This window comes from Cupressus sempervirens, chromosome 8, assembly GCF_028749045.1.
Source record: "Cupressus sempervirens isolate cs-2001-9-10 chromosome 8, ASM2874904v1, whole genome shotgun sequence".
In the NCBI taxonomy this organism is placed as follows: Eukaryota; Viridiplantae; Streptophyta; class Pinopsida; order Cupressales; family Cupressaceae; genus Cupressus; species Cupressus sempervirens.
In genome coordinates this window covers 544399142-544420243 of record NC_143125.1, presented here as the reverse complement: position 1 = coordinate 544420243, position 21102 = coordinate 544399142, and the positions used below count along the sequence as shown (strand labels likewise).

Below are 21102 nucleotides of genomic sequence, written 5' to 3'. Positions count from 1 at the left end.
GTCCCTGTGTGACCCTATGACTATTCATTAAAAAATAAATGCTCAGATCTATAGAGCGGCCCATTCAAATGAGAGTTAAAAACCTTAAAATTCCATTTAGGTTGATCTGGAAGAGTTATCCTTTTCAGCAATATGCAGATTCGAAGGGCAACTGAATATCATTCTGTTGGTCGGTAGGTAGTCTTATACTGACTGGTAAATTTCTAATAATACTGCTAGTATAAATTAATATATGCTCCTTTCTTTCAGGACGTTACAGCATCTCAATTTGGGGATAAGTGTTTAAATTTGCTAGAGGGTGTTGAGGTTAAAATGGATGAGGAAACATTGCAAGCACTCAAGATGCGGGCATTGGGTATCAAGGGATTAGTTGAACTTGCCCATGGACACGTTCATTCAGGTTATCTCTTAATATAATTTTTTTTCTTTCTGAAATGTTTATACTAGTTTACCTGATGGTTTGAGATGCTTTATGCTAATTTTGCTTTAACTTCTTTTTCTTTTATGTTTCGACATGCTAATTAGGCACTCATGATTTTGATTGATACTTTTGTACGTAATGTTGTTTTGGCAGCTGGGTCATACTTTATAGGATGTCAAGCAGATAATATAAGAAAGAACAAAAATGGATTGGGTAATTATGTTCGAGTTCATAAAGATCTTCTTTAATGTCAAGAACATGATAATTACTATTAAGAATTTAAGTGTGACCAAATCTGTGTACTTAATTTTACATGCAACCTATTGAAACAATGCATAACATGAAGAATTTCCCTTATAGCAAGTTCTCTTTTTCAGGTGCAGTTGCATTATCATATGCAGAATTTGTTCATGTGACTGGGGATCTTCAATTGGCAAAAGAGCTTTATGAGTTGGCACTTGAACTCTCAGAGACTAAAGACAGTCTCAATATGCATGTTCCAGTTGCTGCTGCAATGGTCTCGGAAGATGTCCATTTGGGAGCTGCCTGTGGCTTAGGACAGCTTGCTATACATACTGGGTATGTTTTCATTTTTGGAAAAATTAAAGTGATTTTTTTTATATATTATAATATTTTATTTTCTAGGGGTACATGGAGACTTTACAGGCTCCATTTCTGCTCAAGGCAATGTTCCAGGGCAGCCCGCCATATGGGTATGTGACTTGGAGGGTGAACCTGCTGGTGATTAAGCCCAGCTCAGTTAATGCTCTCATTGTCACCTATCACTCTGGCCTGATGGACTTCCTTAATATTGGAATTTATTACATTCATTTTGTGTGTTATAGCTCAAGTTGAATCTGTTGGGTTTCTTTCCTGCTAGCTACTAAGCCAATTCTATTACTAAGTTAGTTATGCCTACTTTGCATGCCTAATTATTCTTCTTTAAGTCTAGTGTTTGGTAATATGTTATCAAGACCAAAGTTTTCAAACTTGGACTTGACATGGATCTGGGACTCAGCCAAAAACTCAGCTAGGATTTGGCAAAGAAGAAAACTATGCTTTTACCAATTTTTTTTTGATCTCGTCTGCTCATCTTCTTCAAACTCTACTTCACAGTGCAGACCTGTTTTGGGCACCAAAGGGAAAAATGAAATGAAAGAAAAAAAAAGTGTTTTTTGAGGTGGCCGGCATATCCAGCCAGGTGCAAGAGCTGCAGCCCATAACTCCCAAGTCCTAGCACAAATTCTTGACTTGCAGCCGAAAACTCTGGAGTCCTGTCCTAAGACTCTCTAGGGCATGGCTTGTGAGTATAATCAAGACTAAATAGTCATGTATAGGATGTAACATTTATACAATTATTAACATAAAGTCACATTGCATATATGTAAGTGCAGTCTCCAACATAGCCAAGCATGACTAGTAGATAAGCATATGGAACTGTATCAACAGAATAGTGCATACGGAAATGAATGTGGGAGGTATGATAGTTGATCATGGCAGTCCATGTTTAGTATAAGCTAAGTTTCTGCATTTGGCATATATAATTTTTTAAAGCAAAGCCACTCAAAATCGCCTTTGAAGATTGGATTAGGGTTTGTGGAAGAAAACACATGAAAAACTAATTAGCATTGTTTCTTTTCAATGTTGCACATTTCCATCTTTGCATTCCTCCTTTCGTTCAGTCAAATGCTTTGGTCTGCAGCATGTGATTTATTTGGTGTTTTGCTCCTGCATTTTTCTTTCAACCAGTGAATGATTCTGTGGTACCTTATGCTTGTGTTTGGTTGGGCAACTTGTTTGAATCTTGTGATAGTGATCATATTGATATGCATTGGACGATGCTATGTTAGTTGCATGTTATAGATGGGGCATTTGATGACATTTTCCTCTTATTCATTCTTTGTTCTATGTTGGTGACAGATTTACTTCCAATTCTTTTGCTTAGTGGTACCTTATTGGTAGTGTTGAGTTTTCAGGATCACTGCAAATATAATGGCACTATATATGTTTTAATGTGTTTTCCAAGTGCAGATCCTAATGCATATATATAGAAGAGACACATCTCTTGTAATGTTTCCGAACGGTTTAGGTAATGTTCCCGAAAGTTTCGGAAATTTCCCAAATGGTTTCGGAGATGCTCCCGTGCTGCATAGCTACTGCCCGTGCTATGCGGCCACTTTCCCGAACGGTTTCAGAGATGCTCCCGTGCTACGTGACCACTTTCCTGAATGGTTTCGGAGATGCTCCCGACGGTTTCTGCTCTAATACCACTATTATGTTCCCAAGTACAGAGGACTGGGTAATTGGCGGATATGAAGCTTGAATAATTTTTACGCGAATGAAAAGGTCAACCGTATGATGCAATGGGGTCCGTACGGTAGAGGAAAGTGGAGAAAGTATGGAGTTGTTGTCAATAAGTCCGTACAGTGCTGGAGCAAAGCGCAAGAGAGGCCGTATGGTATCCACAGGAGGGCTGTATGGTAAAGAAGCAGGAGCCGTACAGTGGGTGTCTCAAGGTGACTCCTGTATTGTAGAAATTAAAGGTCGTACGATAGAGATCAAAGGATGTACGGTGATGGTATGTTTCAGGCTGTACAGTGGAATTAGTAGGCCGTATGATGCAAATGAAGGGCAGTATGAAAGTTTGGAGGAGGGACAATTGTCAGTGAGTATTCATGTCGGAAGTGATACGGCCACAACAATGACGACAATTTTGCTCATACAAAAATAACAACAAATTTAGATGAACTCCAAACAATAATAGAGACTTGAATACAACTAATCCTTCAATTAATATTTGCCAAAGATGATGCTCTGATTTGCTAGATCGGAGCGAAGTAATACATGCAACAACAGAATAGGGTGAGGGTTGAATCCCACCGAAATCGCATGAGCCAAATAGGGAAAATCTTTCACTTCCAAAATGGCGAACGATCCAAAACTCCAACAGGAATTCGCAGTACATAGAAAATAATCCAAAAGCATACCCAAGGACTACCTACAAGCCGTGTTTAAATATCTGTCGGGAAACTTTCCGAGGGTGTACACAGATAGCTGACGGAAACAAACTACGGAAACAAAATAAAAATGGGTTCGAGATATATTAAATCAATTGGAACCACAAATACAAATATTAACTTGGGCCCCTTCTTAATTAATTAAAGTAACTAATTAAAGGTCCTTATATTATTTAGATTTTGGGACCAGTTAATTAATTAATTAAATTTAATTATTACATTAAAATTTGGGAATATGACATCTCTATATTAATCAATAGTGGTTATTGTAAGTTTCCATTAGACATTATTAACAACTATATATATATATATATAGCTACAACATTAACACTCCTTAACTAGGGAGGATTGTTATAGAACACATTATGCTGCCAAGCATATAAAGAGATATCATTTCAATATGATATTTTAAAAAAAAACCTATATAAGGATATCAACATATATCCATCAAAATAGATGTTATCTTTCGATATCATCCGATGTATGATTCAACAAGGAACATCAACCATATGATATTCATCATACTTATATTCTCTTGGTATGTGATGTAGGAGGATCTTGGGGTAGTTGGCAATCCTGTATGTTGGAGTGGTTTTGTCCTTGGAGTTGGAGAACTTGGTTGAAAGGAAGTGATGCTCGGTCATTACTTGGGTAGCTCTTGGTTGTAGTTTTTGTAATGTCCCCATTTTTCACTTAGGTTCGAATGCTGTAACCTGCGACCATTTGTCTGTACAATACCATAAATTGTATGTATAACATATTATCAATGTAAGTAAATACTAATCTAAATACTATCCAAGCTACCCATCCTAATCCTTCAAGAGAGATCCTTCCTCCAATCACCTAACCCTCTGGTGAGAACTACGTCTCAATTAGGTAATTGTCATAGAAAGAGCTTCCCCTTTAGGCCTCTTTGCGATCTCTGGTAACACTACTTGGTAGAGATCCCACCTCTATGAAGTCTCTTATCTCTGACATATGCATATGTTTGACCACTACAATATATATTGCCTCTAAGAGATTCTCTAAAATCCTGAATTCCAAGTAGGAATCTCGACATTCACAAGGAATGACCTCTAATCTTTGTGAGTTCTCTTAAGAGAATCACGACATTCTTACCGAATGCCCTTTTAATTCTCTAGGTTCCCTTCATAAGAATTTGTTATCCCTTATATGAATATCCTCTATTTTCTAATAGATCTATTATGAGGGTTGTCCCACTTCCATCTCTATAAATGGGTTAATTAGATACCTTACTTGTGTAGACGGAATTATGTGCCTTGAAGTATATATATTGATGAGTTCTTCAACTCCCTACTTAATGCTCTTATTAACACTTAAAGTATTATTATCTATGTACTCGGATGAGATTGTGCAGATTCAATTGGCAACGTTATTTCCTATCTATTATTGTTTAAGGTGGCTACATGGATGAGTTATCTTCCTTACTATTGTTGTCAATCAGTTTTATTGACTGGCCAGCTACATTCTCTGTCTATTATTTCTAGCGACTTCTAATTCTCCCTTCCATAGTGATTGATTCTCCTTGACTGGTGTTGTGGTGCAATAACTGGTTTTTTTCATTCATGCTTGTCAGTGTCTTCCCATGGTCTGGCTTGTCAAAAAATAACGTCGGCTAGAGTCTTCAATTCAGTTTTAGACTTCGATTGTTTCTTGTTCGATGTCATTTGCTTGTTCCATCCTGAATGTCCTTTCTGCTTTGTAATTGGTAGATGTGATTATTATTCGTAGTCCAGCTGGCAGTGTTGTGTATCGAGTCTTATACTCCTGTGACTTCTTGGCTTGTGTGACACTCCTGTTTACTTTGAGCTCTATTCTGCTCTGCACAATGGCTATTTTGTATTTGAATTTTTTTATCCGATCTGAGTTTTTCTATCGATGGAATGCTTGTTCTAATGTTTGTCGCCCATGCAAAGGATAGAATGCTTTGATAGTTGTCCTTACTAGTAATCATTTTTCTGCCTTTTAATGGGAGATATCCCGATGGTTATATGATGCAATGGTGTTTCTTGTTTCCATTTGATGCTTTCCCAAATCTCTCTTTGTTTTTCTTTTGTCCCCTCCCTTTCCGGTCTTCTTCCCTTCTTATATTCACTCTTCATTGGATTTAAATCTCCTCTTACAGAGGTCATGACTTTTCACAGCGGGCAACAAAACTAATGATTATAATATGAATTAAATTTATTTTATAAATTTCATTGTTCATTCCTAGATATATTATAAGCCAATATCATGAACCTATTATTTATTTATTCTAATATTACTACTCCTTTAATATCCTATGATATTAGTAACTTCTTTCATTATTATAATGACTTAGATAATTATATATTGATTAAATTATTTATTTAATTTGATCAATATAATTATAACAATCATAATTATATTTTATTTATTTATTTTCTCTTCCCCCTTTGTATAACTCTATTATATATTATTTGATGTCTCTCTAATGGTCATATCAGTTTAGGTTCATTGCTAACAAAATATTATATTTTAATATAATATAATATTTTTTTTAGTTATAGAATTTTATTAATGTTGCATGAGGTGATAATAATATTGACTCATTTATAAATTGTTGATGTTTCATTCTTTATTAAATATAATATATTTAATAACAATTTATATTATTATGATTTGTTGGTATTTAATTAATCAATCAATTATTTTATATATTTAAATTAAATTTTGATATATAATTATCTTGGGAGACGAGATGTTACAGTTTTGCCAAAGGGACTCGGTGACTGAAGGAACTCGGTGATGCTTAGCTGGAGTTCAGCTTAGTGGAACTCGTGTTCGATCTTTGTGTAGCTCGGTGGATGTTCAGTTTGGTTGACACTATGCTCGGTGGGTGTTCTAGTGCTCTTGCAATGAGTGGCTAATGGTGACGCTTGGTTGTTGATGTTGCTCAGTGGTTTGGTTCATCGAGGAGTGCAATCTTGTTGGATTTAGTTGGCCGACTGGTGCATTTAATATGCGTAGCATGTGATTATGACGTGGATCAATCGTGGGATGTGTGAGGACCTTTTTAGGGTCTTGGTTCTTTCTCCTATGTACATTTAATGACCGTTGAAAGCTGACTAAGGCATATTATGTTTATTTAGGTTCTAGATGATTCTATTTGCAACAGGCCGACTTGTGGCCGTGCAAGTATAAAGAGGGATTTGGGTAGTGTTGTAGGCAGTAAGAGTGAGTTGGAAGTTAGCTTGAGAGGAGTAGCTGAAAGGAGCGAAGTTTGGCAAAGCTAGTAGCTGAGTGTGTGCTTAGGAAACAAGAAGGTTTCTTGGTGGTTTGTGAGCACAAGTTTAGATCTTGCATGGGGTTTCTACTAGATTGTTGTGCTGTTGCAGATCTGGGCTAGCTAGGAGTTATTTGGATCTTGCGAGGTCTTGCAAAACTATTATTGTAATTGCTTTGTATTAGTCCATAACTAGGAAGGCCTTACATCTTGACACATTTCATGTAATCAATTGTGAATGAATAAAAGAGTTGGATTTTCTATTAGATCTTGTGTTATGTGTTGTTTTCTGTTGTGTGGCTATTTGCTAGGGGCTTGGTCACCTCCATTGGGGTTCACTCGGCCTTGCACTACGTCACTCTATGCACTAGCATCATGTCCATGATGCCCTACCAAAAGAATATGTCATGTCCTAGAATGATATGGGTTATTTGACCTCTGACACACTTCGAGACAACAAATGAATGTGATCTATCAAATAACAGTCATATCTCAAGGACAACAACTTAATGTAGTCCATCATGACAAGTATCATGATCTTTGACACATTTCGAGACAAGTAAATGTAGTCTATCATGATACGTACATTGTCATGATCTTTGACACATTCCGAGACAACAACTAAATGTAGTCTATCATGATACGTACGTTGTCATGATCTCCAACACATTCTAGAATATCAACTTAATGTAGTCCATCATGATAACAAGTCAAGCCATTGATAAGATCGTCACCATACAATAGTGACCTTACAAACACAAATGAAAGATAGTCACCTTTCATGACAATATCCACATATGCAAAATAGTAACACATGATATCCGCCATGAAGCATGTCAAAGGGTGGATCCACCATAGCTGCTCCTAGAGGGTGGCATAAAGGCTTTCACCTCAAACTTCTCTCTTACAGAGAATAATGCATTACAAGGAATTTCACCTTAAACTTTTTCCTTATTAAGCAAATCTTAATTTGTTGACTTTTATGTCCAAGGTTGCTTATTGGACTCTCTCTAAAACAAAATGTCGAAGATCCTTCAATGTAATTGAAGTAGATCCTCTAGTTACTCAACTTTTTGACTTATTGTCATGAATGACCAATCTTGATATTTGAACAACATTCTATTGCAGTCTTCTCCCTCTCAGAGGAAGAGCCCCATGACTTGTCTTTATTTCATAGTCCGGAATGTTCTCACCCACAAATATGCCTCAACAACATTCCTAATGCATCATTCTTCTTTTCTTGGGAGAATATCCTTGTAGACCAAGGAATGCAACAAAAGTACATCAAAGCAAATGGCTCTTATTCATATAAGTGAGAGACTACAATAAGAAAGTGAATATTATAGTCAAAGATAATAAATACTTATCTACACATCAACATCCTTTATGCAAGTTGCTCCGATTGAAACTCTGAAGGTGTCCCTTCTCTAATATCTCCCCTCTAAAGATGGTTCAAATGGGAATGAAACACTGATTATTATTCCCCACAATGTGAATTTCCCACTCTTATATTGTTGAAGAATTTTGCACCAACTTCTTTCTGACTCTTATAATATATGTATCCTCACAATTGTTGTCTCACAATCTGATGTCATGTAATTATAGAATTGTCATAGCTTATTTGATTGCTTGATTTCCACTGTAAGAGACTTCCTAAAATCTGAACCAATTTTCTCATTATGTGCTAATTCAATATAGCCAAACAACATGTTCTCCGAGAAATTATCAAGCCAAGAATTTGCTGTTACTGTTTCTTATTGGATGACAGATTATAGTGATTCTAGACCATCATTCGAGGAGTCCTCAAATTTATATGTATTTAGTTATTTCTTAGGAACCGATACAATTGTTGCTCACAGTTCTATTATTTGTTCAAATCTTATACAACTAGTTTGGATGCTGATTATAGTCTATTGCAGACTGTGTTTTCTGTGTCACATGTGGGGTCTCTCTTAGAAAACAACCAGATCTTCTTGCTGTGATACTTATTATTTGTTAGGACCTTCTTATACCTTGCCCTAAATTTGCAAGTCCACAACTATGCTTTCCAGGTCCCATGCGACTTTCAGATAGTATCAATAACGTATGGAGGACTTACAGCATTCACTTGGTAATGTTTGCCATTGCCTGTCTCTCCTAATCTACTTCAGACACAAACTCTTCTGTTATGCACCTCAACCTCTGATGTCACAAACAGAATATGTATACAAGGCAGATTGGTGACTGTTGTTGTTCTATTTCAAGACGTAGATACTGGACTCCTTTGACAGCTTAAAACACTTCCAAACTCCTTACAAATTGCAATGAAATCCAACGCACACATATGCCTTTCCAACTTCTGTTTTAATCACATGGGTATCCCAAATGTTATTGTAAAAGGCACTTATCATGATGTGCAAGGAAGGCCCATTAAAATCATATAGTCACACAGATGGATTTTCAGACTCCCTCAAAATATTAAATCTACTGAGCTTCTCATCCAATGTTGCCTCACATGAAGTGTCAGACTCCCTCTGAATCTAATATCAATCTTCCCTATCCTCAATTCTTCTTAAATGATTTCAGCCCTATGCTCACGCCATTTACAAAGGAGTATCATTTTATCTTTGTTTTCCTTATCACCTTCTTATTATATTTGTTTGCCATTGTAAACCTTGGCAATGAAGAAAAGAACATCAAACTCAAACCTTTAATGATGGTTGACCATTAAATCCTATGAGTTTCGCAGTCTGATGAGGGGTAGCTTTCATTTTCATTACTTATCACCTTCTTTTCAATATCTATTTTCTACTCCTTTTATTATGCCTTTCCCTTGAATTGTTCATACATGGCATATGTCATATTACCCATGTTATTTGTATCATACTTTTCGTCTCCCCTCTGTACGATTTATCCCTTACAATATTTTTTATATCTTTTGGAAGTGTAAACGATTTACCACTTTTTTTTTGTTTGCCTTACATCCGTAAACCTTCCCACGTTATTCCTTCTTATGGGTGGTTATATTATTTTGGTACCAGCCTGCTTCACATAATAAGGGGTTGATTGATCCTCGTATTACAGTTTGTAGAAGTGGCTGTTCTAAATTTATACCATATGACAATATGTCCATATCGAACCCAGAATATACTGCAACATATACTGTACATAATAGATATAGGCTCCCATGGAAAGAACACTGTGAGTCCGCTGAGAAATTCCATCACTTTCGTGACTGTTAATTTACTGGAAATCAATTGATACTCGTAGCATCTTCGAACTCTCATGATAATCATTTCAATTGTATTAAATCTGCCTTTCCGGCTGCCTCCACTCCCTATGTGTGTCTTCACCATGAGCGCAGATCCTTATATTGTTCTCTTGTGAGTCTCTGTATCATTGACTCTGTTGTCAATGCTCAATTGCATGCTCCCAATAGTATCTATTAGCATGACGTTAGAGTTGGACATTCTCTAGGCCCCAAATTTTTATTTATTGAGATGCAATTCCTGAGGTTTTATTGTTGCTTCTGTTGAAGATTTCCTCCTCTACGTTTGATGTAAGTGTTCTTCACTGTGTTGAATGATGTACACCTAGTCTCTATGTCCTCCTTGCTCGTTCTGTTATCACCATCATTTGATTATGTTTACCAAACTGAGCACTTTTATCCACAATGTCTTTCTGCTAATATCCCTACATTCTCTGTACATTGTAATTGTTGGATTGCATGCTTCAAGTCACGGTCCTTCCCTCTTATCCAAGCATCACACCCTATTTGGTGTGGCCAATAACTCTCTTAATCTTTGTCACTCTCCTATATTGCTCGCTCGCTTCCACTAATACATTATGGAATGTTTGATGTCTATTTAAGTCCTTGCATGGGGATGGTGCTTGCAGACTGTACTCTTTTTGTTTCTAATATTTTCAATATTTTATTACACTTATACATTTGCAGTTCGGCTCTGAAGCTACAACATTAAAAGGCAGTTGCTGTGATATTTCTGGTGGCTGGTAACTGCACTGTGGGAGTTGAATTCTTTGCTCATGCAGCTTTCACCATTCCTTGGCTTGGGCAATGTTCTTCCGAGACTGAACTGTATGCATTAACTAATTTCATTTTATTTAATGGCAACTTTCAAACTTAGAATCTGAAAGGATTGATTTTATTCTTTTTAATTTGTTATTGCTTTGAATCCTAGTAGGTACATTGGGTTAAGGGACCCTAGACCTGGAAAATTTTGTGGGAGCATGACAACCTGTACTTGATTAAGTGAATGTGGAAAAGAAAATTATGACATGCATTTCAAAATTCAAATTTAAATATTAAATTATTTCTTTTAGTTTCAAATTTTGTTATTTGGCTTTATGTTTATTAAATCACTTCAATTTTTAAGTATTTTTTATTTTGTTTAAGTTATCTAATTAATTATTTTCCCATGTAGCTGTATTTCCTTCTCATGCAGCTTTCCCCATTCCCTGGCTTGCACAATGCTCTTTCAAGCCTGAAACATCAACAATTTCATTTTATTTGATACCTTTACATTTTTCCTTCCATTGTGGTGCACAATTTGGTCTGTAATATATGTTTTGGGTGATTTTGTGTGGTTTTTGTCCCCTTTGTGTTGTTTTCTTATTTGATGAATGATTATGTGATGCCTGATGATTGGGAGATGTTTCATGGTTGTGTGGTTGGGTTTGTTTGGAGCTTGTGCCAGGGATAATGTGCATTGGGTGGTTCTATGTTAGTTGCGCATTATGGCTGGGGCATTTGGGTGGTATTTTTCTTTTCCGTATGCCCCATTCTACGTTTTTCTTGATGACAGTGCTTTCTTCTGAACTCTTCTGCTTAGTGGTATCCTATAGGTGGCTACTCTGCGTGATACTTCAGGTGGTGGGTTGTAGTGTCCCAATTTGGATATTTTGACAACTTGATATCAGTATTAATGCATAGTTTAGGATCTTTTGATCCCAAATATCTTAAAATGGGCAGGGTGAGAGGGTATGATGACTCAGTTAACATTAATATTCAAGCAGTAATGCTTGTTGGTGGCAGGCTGCACAACATGCAATCACGCAATCTAAATTGATTTTATTCCTGGCAAGGATGCCTCTTGGGTTTCATCACGGTATCCATATTATCACTGAATGTAACAGATGAATAAATTGAAATGCTGCACAACAACATTGAAACCCATAAATAGTCTTTGAAACCCTTAATTGTAGTTTTTGAATAATGACAATCAACTATAGCCAAGGTCGACCAAAATCCAATTAATGCACTGAATATACAACACCCCCATATAATTGCTCAGTGCAAGAAGGATTTGGCTTCAGAACTTGATATGAAGGATCTGGGTCTACTACACTACTGTCTAGGATTAAAAGTCTGGCAGAAACCTGATGATATCCTTCTAAATCAAGGAAAATATATTGTTGATATTCTAAAAAGGTTTGGAATGCTAAACTGTAGGCCTATGTCCACACCCATGAAAACAAACTTACACAAGTTGAAAGAAGTAACAACTGAATCCCGATTTGCAGATCATACTCTATCTAGACAAATCATCAGATCCATGATGTACTTGGTTAATACGTGACTTGATATTTGCTATGCAGTGAATGCCTTGAGTCATTTTATGTGTGAACCATGTGAAATACACCTTGTTGCTGCTAAACACATTTTGAGGTACTATTGGATATGGACTCAAATATAAGAATGTTGATCTAGACTTACATGGATACTCAGATTCAGATTGAGCCGAGAGCGTAACTGATCGAAAGAGCATGTCTGGATGTTTTAGTTTGGGATCAGCCATGATCTCTTGGATAAGCAGGAAGTGGTACTGAATCCAAATACATTGCAGCTGCCATGGGAGCTCGAGAAGCAATATGGCTTCAAAAATTCATTGTGGGCTTGTTTGGAAAGTTCTTGAAATCTACTACTATTCATTGTGACAATCAAAGTTGCATCAAGCTCTTAACCTATTATCCATGATCGAACCAAGCATATAAAGATCCCTTATCACTATGTGATAGATATGGTTGAAAGGAAAGCAATTCAGTTGGAATATATTCGTCCAAATGATCAAACAACATATATCCTCACCAAGCCTCTCTCTAGAGTCAAAGTGGAGCACCTCAAAAAGAAACTTGGTATGGTTGAAATGTAATGAATTGAGACTAAATTTCAAAATTTGGTCTTTTGTACTAATATATATTTTAAAGATGTTTAATGTGTAAACTCTTGTCATATGTGACTCTATGACTATATGGGCCTCACTTGTGTATATTACTAAAAGGTTAAGTTGCTGGTCTGGATTCTAGTACGGATGCAAGTTTGAAATTTGTCCAAATTATTTTGGGGTTGGGTTCGGATTCATTCTGGGTTCTTCCGTACAAAAACATATGTTTAAAATAAAAATATGTGTATATATATATATGCAACAACAAATAAGTCCATACATCACTATGCTAATAGTAAAGCATCATAGTAAAATATACCACCATATCTATTTTTCACTTCAATACAATATTAATTGCATCATTTAGTCATACATACAACATCATATGCTTGCTTGGTCACATGCATGGAACATATTTCCATATCAAGGGGACAGTTTGAGAACAAAAAGAATTATCAAAAGATTAGTGTAGTTATCTGAATTTTTATTTATATTGGTTAGAGGATTTCTAACCAGGCTAAATCAAAAGTTGAGATTCAAATTTTAAGCCCTAGATTCAAAGATATCATATCTTTTTTAAAGAAATTCCTATACAATCATCAATTTAGATGTCACCTATTGTTAGTTTGGATTTCCTCTATAAGCAAGTTTTCATTTTCATTCACAAATGCATAAATGATAGATAAACCATCTCTTTTGGTCTTTTTAGTGGTTACTTTAGGGTTGGGACGATCAAATAGACCAAATTAGGCAAAAAAACACTTTAAAAAAAGTCTAAAAAAATGTTTTAAGACCAAATTCCACCTAGGTTCACCACTAGGCAGAAAATTCTTCAAAATTTGCTGCAAATTCTGCCCGGTTTCCTCTGACAGAATTTGCAGTAAATTTGTAGCTCTGCAAGAGAATTTGTGGAGAATTTGACAAGGAGCAGACTTTGTATAGAATTGAACCAGACTTTTGAGGGTTGCAAGAGAGAATCTAATAATTTAGCTGAAAGGTGATGATCTTTCTGATAATGTACACTTGTATTCAACATTGTAAGGTGACGACTTCACAATGTCTACTATCATATTGACTTAATAGTTAAGATCTCTCAGACAAATTGAGGTTGTATTCAACATTGTTAGGATGCATATTGTGGGGCCCATTTAGAGGTTGAAAGCCCATGAAATCTCTATGTTTTCTCATTTCTATTCATTTCATGGGTTTTCTAATTTTTGCAATATCAGCAAGAAGAAGAGTGAAGAGCTCATAATAGGGTGATTATTTGAGTCAAGAGAGTGTGTGGAAGGTAAAGAGGAGTAAGAAGGAGCAAGAAGAAGAGGAGAAGCAAGATTTTTCAGCTTGTTCAAGAGATTTGTGAAGCAAAAGGTAGGATTTTTCTTGGTTTTTAATTTTTTATTTATTGTGCAAGTCAAGATCATTGTTTTTTGTTTCTAGTTTGTAGCTTTTAGTTGTTAGTTGAATTTCATTTGTAGATTTTAGATGTTTCTTGTGTCATTTCCAAATTTTTGTTGCTTTAATTTTACTTCAAAACATTATGATTTTGAAGAGGGGCATAGGCTGAAAGATTTTAGATTTTTTTCATTTAATGCAGTGTCAATATGAGCTCCCACGGTCATGACTCAAGTAGGTCAAATCACAATGATGATGCAATGGATTTAGAGATCTATTCTCATAGTGATAGGAGCCAAGAAGATTATAACCCTGAGGCTGGGCATGATGAAGAGAATGAAACTGATTCAGAATCAACAGATAATTGCCACCTGGGCCCCAGCTACAGATTACCCCTCCACTCTTTTGACAAAGTGGACTAGGGGTAGTTATGACCCTAAATCTCCTCTCAAACAGTCTGCAACAAGGATAATTGCACAAACATTTACAGGTGATGGTGCAAGGAAGTGGAAATGTAACATTTGTAAAAAAAAAATGGTTTGGGAGCATCACTAGAGTGAATGCACATTTCCTCTTCAGGACAGGAAAAGTGTGGGTCCATGCAAGTTTTTCCTAAAATCAAAAAATTTGCATTACAGAATAGAGCTCACTAATCTTTGGGGTGTTCCAGATGACTTTGGAGTTATGGTACATACCACCTTGAGTGGTAGACAACAGGTTTAGAGTGTTCAGCAAGCTTATGAGCAGGGGCAGCCATGCTATTCTACTCCTAGTCTTAGTGGTAAACCACAACAGAGTCCTATGGCTCCATCATTTGCAGGGGCAGCCTCGGGTCCTCCTTCTACATCTAGTGTTATGCCTGAAGCACAGTTCAACAAGGGGAAAAGAAAGGTGTCATCTGAAAGTAACCCCATTGCTGATTTATTTAATGCTCGTTTGAGAGTTGAGATAGAGGAGGGCATTGGTAGATATTTTTTCTTCCAATGGCATACCTCTTCATGTAACACAGTCTCCTTATTATAAGGAGATGATGCAGTTGGTGGCAAGGGGAGGAGGACTATCATTTGTGCCACTAGGTGAGCACAAATTGCGTATTACAATCTTGGATAAAGAGTACACCAAGATTGCTTTAGAGAAGGAGAACTTGAGGCTTGTTTGGGAGGAGTATGGTCGCAACATCATCATGGATGGGTGGACAGACATTAGGAACCGTCCATTGATCAATATCATCATTACATGCACAGAGGGGCCATTTTTTCTTAGGGCTATTGATTGTTCAGGGCATCAAAATGATGCTGATTTTTAGTTTCATATACTTCGGGATGCTATTGAGGAGGTTGGGCCACAAGATGTGGTCCAAGTAGTGACAGATGCGACACCTATGTGTAGAGCTGTAGGGAGACTTGTTGAGACAACTTACTGACATATTCGGTGGACTTCACATTGTGTGCATGCCATGAACAATGCACTAAAGGACATGGGGAAGATTCCTTGGATTAAGGGAGTAGTGAGTGATGCTAGAGATGTGCAGATGTTTATCTGTAATCACCACACATCACATGCCTTTTTCAGGAGCTTCACAAGGAAGGAGTTCCTGAAACTAGTTGAGACCCGATATGCATCCTACTTCATTCTTTTGGAGAGAATGATTGAGTTGAAAGAGCCATTGCAACTCATGGTGATGGCGAATGAGTGGAACAGGTGGGATAGGTCCAAGACAGAGTAGGGGTTGAGGGTAAAGGAGATAGTAAAGAGTGGTGTATTTTGGAGTGATGCAAAATATATTGTCTCTTTCATCACTCTAGTTTTCCATGTCATCAAATATGGGGATGTGGATGTAGCTACTCTTGGAGAGGTGTACATGTGCATGCTTGGCTAGATGAGGGTAGTAGTGTGAGAGAGGGACCCGAGTTTAGCATTTTACAATGAGCACATTCGACCTATTATTCAGCGTAGATGGAACAACCTAAACACTCCCTTACATATGGCTACTTGTGCATTGAATCCAAAGTGGTACATGCCTAAGCCTAGGAGAGTTACACCACTGAATGATGATGAGGTAATCTATTAATAATTATCAATTTCGAATTTAATACACTTGCATTTACGAATATTTAATTTGTTAATTTATTGATTTTAAAATTTAAATTTTAGGTGAAGGAAGGATTCTTCAAGTGCATTGATAGGATGTATGACATTGAGACAATAGGGAAGGTTTGTACTGAGTGGACCAAATTTGCTACTCTTAGGGGCTATCCAGCTAGAGCAAAGGCCGACATAAAAACAATGGCACAAGAGGATCCTATTTTGTGGTCAAATTGTCATGGACCCAAATCAACAACTACCACACTAGCCATCTATCTCATATCTCAGGTTTCATGTTCTCCTACTTTAAAACCTTTACTTTTCACTTTCAAATTCCAATTTCACTTTTACTTCAGTCTTTTAGTCATGTATTTCAATTTTAATTCTTTGATTCTAATACTAGTCATTTGATTGTTATGATGTTATCTTAGGTATCTAGTTCTTCAACTTTTGAGAGGAACAAGTCTACTTATAGCTTCATCCATTCTCTTAAGAGGAACAGACTTACCTTTGAGAAAGCAGAGAAGCTAGTGGTTGTACATTGTGCCTTGCGTATTAAAGATCCTAAGATACGTGTACAAGGAGAGCCCTGCAACACGATGGGATGTAGAGCCAGAGGAGCCCTCATAGGTTGATGAGGATGCAAATACTTCTGATGTGGGGTTGGTTGGTATTCCTCTCGCGGCTCTTACCCTTGAAGAGGTTGAGAGTTCGGAGGATGAGTTTGTTGAGCTTGAGCCTCAGGTTGACATGGATGATTAGAGGCTTCTAGGTAGCCTCTACTGCATTTTGGTGGCCTGTAATAACCCCAACATGGTATAACTTCGTGAAACACCAAATCCTTCTCAAATTCAATTATTTGATATTTTGTCAAACACTTTGCAAGCAAGAGATATATTGCATATGTAAATTCTGATTGCTTTCTAAATGCCAAACTTTAATAAATATGCTTCCAAAGAACACACCAAACAACTAACAATGAAGATGCAATTGTTTTTGAATAACACTGATTACAAATAGGAAAATATGCATCTACATTCTGATATAAAACTCTGATATAAATCAGATTACAATAGATTTTACAAACCCTACCAATGCCCTAAATATCTACTCTCAAACAATGCAAAATGTAGTAGATAAAAATCTGGAATTGCTCCAAAATTATGAATTTTCCTGTAGCAAATTCCAACTTATTCCTTACTCCACAAAGCTGGCCTTAGGCCACAAATTTGGCACAATGAAAAGACAGATTTGTCTTCTCCAACAATCGCAACCCTTCGGAAGATATTTCACCACCTTAGTTATGCAAATCAATTGGATTGTTTGTTCCCAACGATCAATATCACAACTGCAGAAACCCTTGGCTCCACAAGCTATCCGGAAGAGTAGATGGCAACACATTCGATGCTCAATAATGAGGCTGCCCTCCCTCTTTATTCTTTTCCTTCACCCCTCTAGAAGGAAATAAAATATTATTTAATTGCACTCTTTAGAAGCTTCCCCCTTTCCAATACAATAATTAGTTGTGCTTCTAGAAAATTAAATTAATTAAATATAAAGTCACCTTTTAATTTTAATTTATTTAATGACTTTATAAGAAATTAATTTAATCAATTTCTCCTTATTCCTTGACTTAGCCTTCGGAGAACGTAAAGGCTAAGAACTCCACTAAGATGCTAAAAAGATGGGGACATTACACGGCCCTTGGGTCTTTAGTACTTGACATTTTGTGTTTTGATTTTGTAGTTTGTACTTGAGACGAGGATATTATGATTATCATATTTGTCATTTGAAGTTTGAAACATTGAACATTGTGATCATATCATGGTTGTTGCTATTTGATGTAATCAAGTTTATGATGCCATTTGAATCTTCAATCTTTGATCATTTTAATTTAAGTTATTTGATAATAGTTAGAACTTAGGTTTCTTTCATTGTTTATTTTTCAATATTCAATGCAATGCAAATACTAAAAGTCTAAAACTAAACTATCAATAGCGCTCTTGATGAACTTATACTTCATATTTATGTCTTATATTGTTGCACATCTTTTCATAATTAGCATTTTAAGTATCATATATATGGTATATACAATATAAACCCCATCCCCCCCTCTTGTGCCCCCACCCGTCCCCAAATTGAGGCCCCTCTGTCCCCCTGTCCTGGAAACTTGTTCCCCCTGTCCCTCCGTCCCCTAGTCCGGAGTAACTATGATAGCCACAAAATACTAAAGTGATTTATGATTGCTGAATCACTTACAAGCTTGTTGTCACGCCCAGAAAATCAGCAGAGGCATCAATATGGATTTAAGCCCTTCAAACTTTCTGTAATTTTCATTTTTTAATAGTTCTACAGTGCAAATAGAATATCTGTGATTCTTTAATGATATAGTGTAGCAGCTTAATATCTGCATAATGCTCCTCTAAACCATACAGAAGCTCCCTAAGGGAGTACAACAGACTCCTTTGTTTGTTCAACAACTTTATGAAACCAAACCCTTCTTAAAGGCTACAATCTGAGCTTACGTAATGCGGCTGGATCACAAACAAGTGTGATATGTTGCTTGATGATTTTTAAATGTTGTGATTTGCTTTTGAAACAATATGGTAGTTCAATGTATTGGTGTCTTTCATTTATTTCAAATCTTACTTCCTGAAATAGGGCAGACCTGTTCCATATAAAACATTGGGACATGTCCATTATTCAGTAGAATATTTGAACCATCTGGGAATGATTAATAATATCCATGCAATGGGGGGTTCATTATTTGCAAGTTGTTTTGCTGAATATTAATATGTATGGATGTTCAATTTTCTTGGTTAACAATACTTTTGTCTTGCAACACAAGTATTGATACCTTTGCAAAGACGAACTGTGAAAACCATATAGTCACATTAAGCTTCATCATGTTATGTAGCTTGTCCAAACTAGAATTATAAGGGAGTGTCTTGGACAATCTTCAATCCGTTCATGTATTATATAATCTGTTGTGTTTAGAAATCTGGATGAACTTGTTGCTCAACAATAAGCCAAATTGTAGAAATTATTATTTATTTTAAACTTACATATGTGATGTCAAAGACACATATTGTTATTCATGCTGGGAAACTGATCTCCTTGGGAATTTGTGTTTGGAGTCATTTCAGGAATTATGATGAGGCCGAGCAGAGATTGACACAGGTTTTGAAGAAAGCAGAGGAGTATAATGGTTTGTCTTTTCACTCTAATAATTTTTTGAAGAACTGTGCTAGCTGTATAATTCCCATTTGATCAAGTTAATAGAATATATATAAACATTCGTGCTAAATAAGTTTGTGTATTTAGTGACATGTATATCTAGACATTTCACAAACCCTCCCCTGTTTTAATAGATGACAGATAATCTTACGTCACTTCAGGGGGTCATAATTATAAGGTTGGGATTGTTTTGTCCTGCATAGCGGACATGTTCGGTCGTAAAGGACGATCAGAAGGTGCAAACCATTTTTTTATTCAAGAGGTAAGAAATGTTCTTGATTCAATTCTAAAACCAGTTTTGTCTAAGATAAATCTGGTTTTCTTATGCCTATTTATGGATCTCTGCCAGGGTCTTTATAGAAGAGCATTAGAAATGCTTAAGGCTCCACCTCTTGAACAGCAGGGTATGTATTCTCTTCCACTGGCATTTCATGGGGAGAGAAAATGACCGAAATGGGGCATCTGTATAATAAAAGGAACAAACAATTAATACTTGCAATATTTGGGTTGAATGCAGTTACAGCCACGGAGATTGACCTAAGGGATGTTGTTGCACTTGTTAGAGGTGAGCAACATGAGATTAGAATTGTAGTTTTGTGGAATTTTCATTTGCCAATAAGTCTTGATGTTGTGTGTGATATGTAGGTGGCTATTCACAACTCTTATCTCAACAACACAGCAGGGTTGGAGAAGCACAAAAGATGAGAAGCTGGGCAGATGCTGTTTGGAGCAACAATCGTGTATCTTTGAAAGATGTCTTGGGTGATACAGAAGCTTCAGCCAATGACGAAACCAGAACAAATGCAAATCTAGTTACAGACTTGCGCTTAGGAAGGGTCTTTTAGGCTATAGTTTAAATAGTTCTGGTTAAATTATCTAAGGAACCGATGTTTTCCTCTTCTCGTATCTGCTATCATTTAGAGAGCTTCTTTATACAATAGTATGTAACTTTTGATAATTACCAAGAAGGGATAACATGAATTTTTAAACGCAGGCAGTTGATTACTTTTCCTTGTTTTGTTATGCATTATAGACTCGTGACTCTCTAATCCATGTAAATTACCAATATGTTTCTTAGTTGCAAATCTTCGTATATTATAGACCTCCTTAACTTGTTTATTGACGAGCCTACGCATTTAAATTCCCTAGCTTTGAGTCATCTAGTAGTATGCATTTTTAAGTTATTAGTATGGTATTAGAGCATCACACTCCTTCCCAAGCAAGGTTTATTTGATTTAGAGGGTTGGGGAGATATTATTTTGTTATCAATATAAATATTATATTATCAAAATCTGAACTTTGATGAGAAGATTTACTTTGCAAATTAAAACAAGACATACCATACATGAAGAATTTCATTTATTACACCAGGTTGGGTGTCAAACAAAGCAACTTCAATCAAATAGTGTGTATTTTTACTAATTACAAATCGTATACATCCAAGTCTCTTTACAATTAATATCTTCTCTACCTAAAAGTAGGGAAACTTTCACAAACAAAGCAACAACTTCAATCAAATAG

At 36.2% G+C, this 21102-nt stretch overlaps 1 protein-coding gene across 2 annotated transcripts in view; it reads left to right on the top strand.

Annotated features, from left to right (window-relative positions):
* The window catches only part of NDP1 (Tetratricopeptide repeat (TPR)-like superfamily protein), a 187824-nt gene extending 167139 nt beyond the window's left edge, over nucleotides 1–20685 (top strand). The window contains exons 5-12 of one of the 2 annotated variants that reach the window (XM_089798384.1): nucleotides 250–400; nucleotides 575–634; nucleotides 799–1000; nucleotides 19491–19552; nucleotides 19743–19843; nucleotides 19931–19985; nucleotides 20099–20146; nucleotides 20227–20685. In XM_089798384.1, the coding sequence (XP_089654510.1) occupies nucleotides 250–400; nucleotides 575–634; nucleotides 799–1000; nucleotides 19491–19552; nucleotides 19743–19843; nucleotides 19931–19985; nucleotides 20099–20146; nucleotides 20227–20426 (879 nt within the window). In that variant the 3' untranslated portion in view covers nucleotides 20427–20685. The remainder of the gene's footprint in view (nucleotides 1–249; nucleotides 401–574; nucleotides 635–798; nucleotides 1001–19490; nucleotides 19553–19742; nucleotides 19844–19930; nucleotides 19986–20098; nucleotides 20147–20226) is intronic. The other variant, XM_089798385.1, reaches the window with a different exon arrangement.
* The last annotated feature ends 417 nt before the right edge of the window (nucleotides 20686–21102 follow it).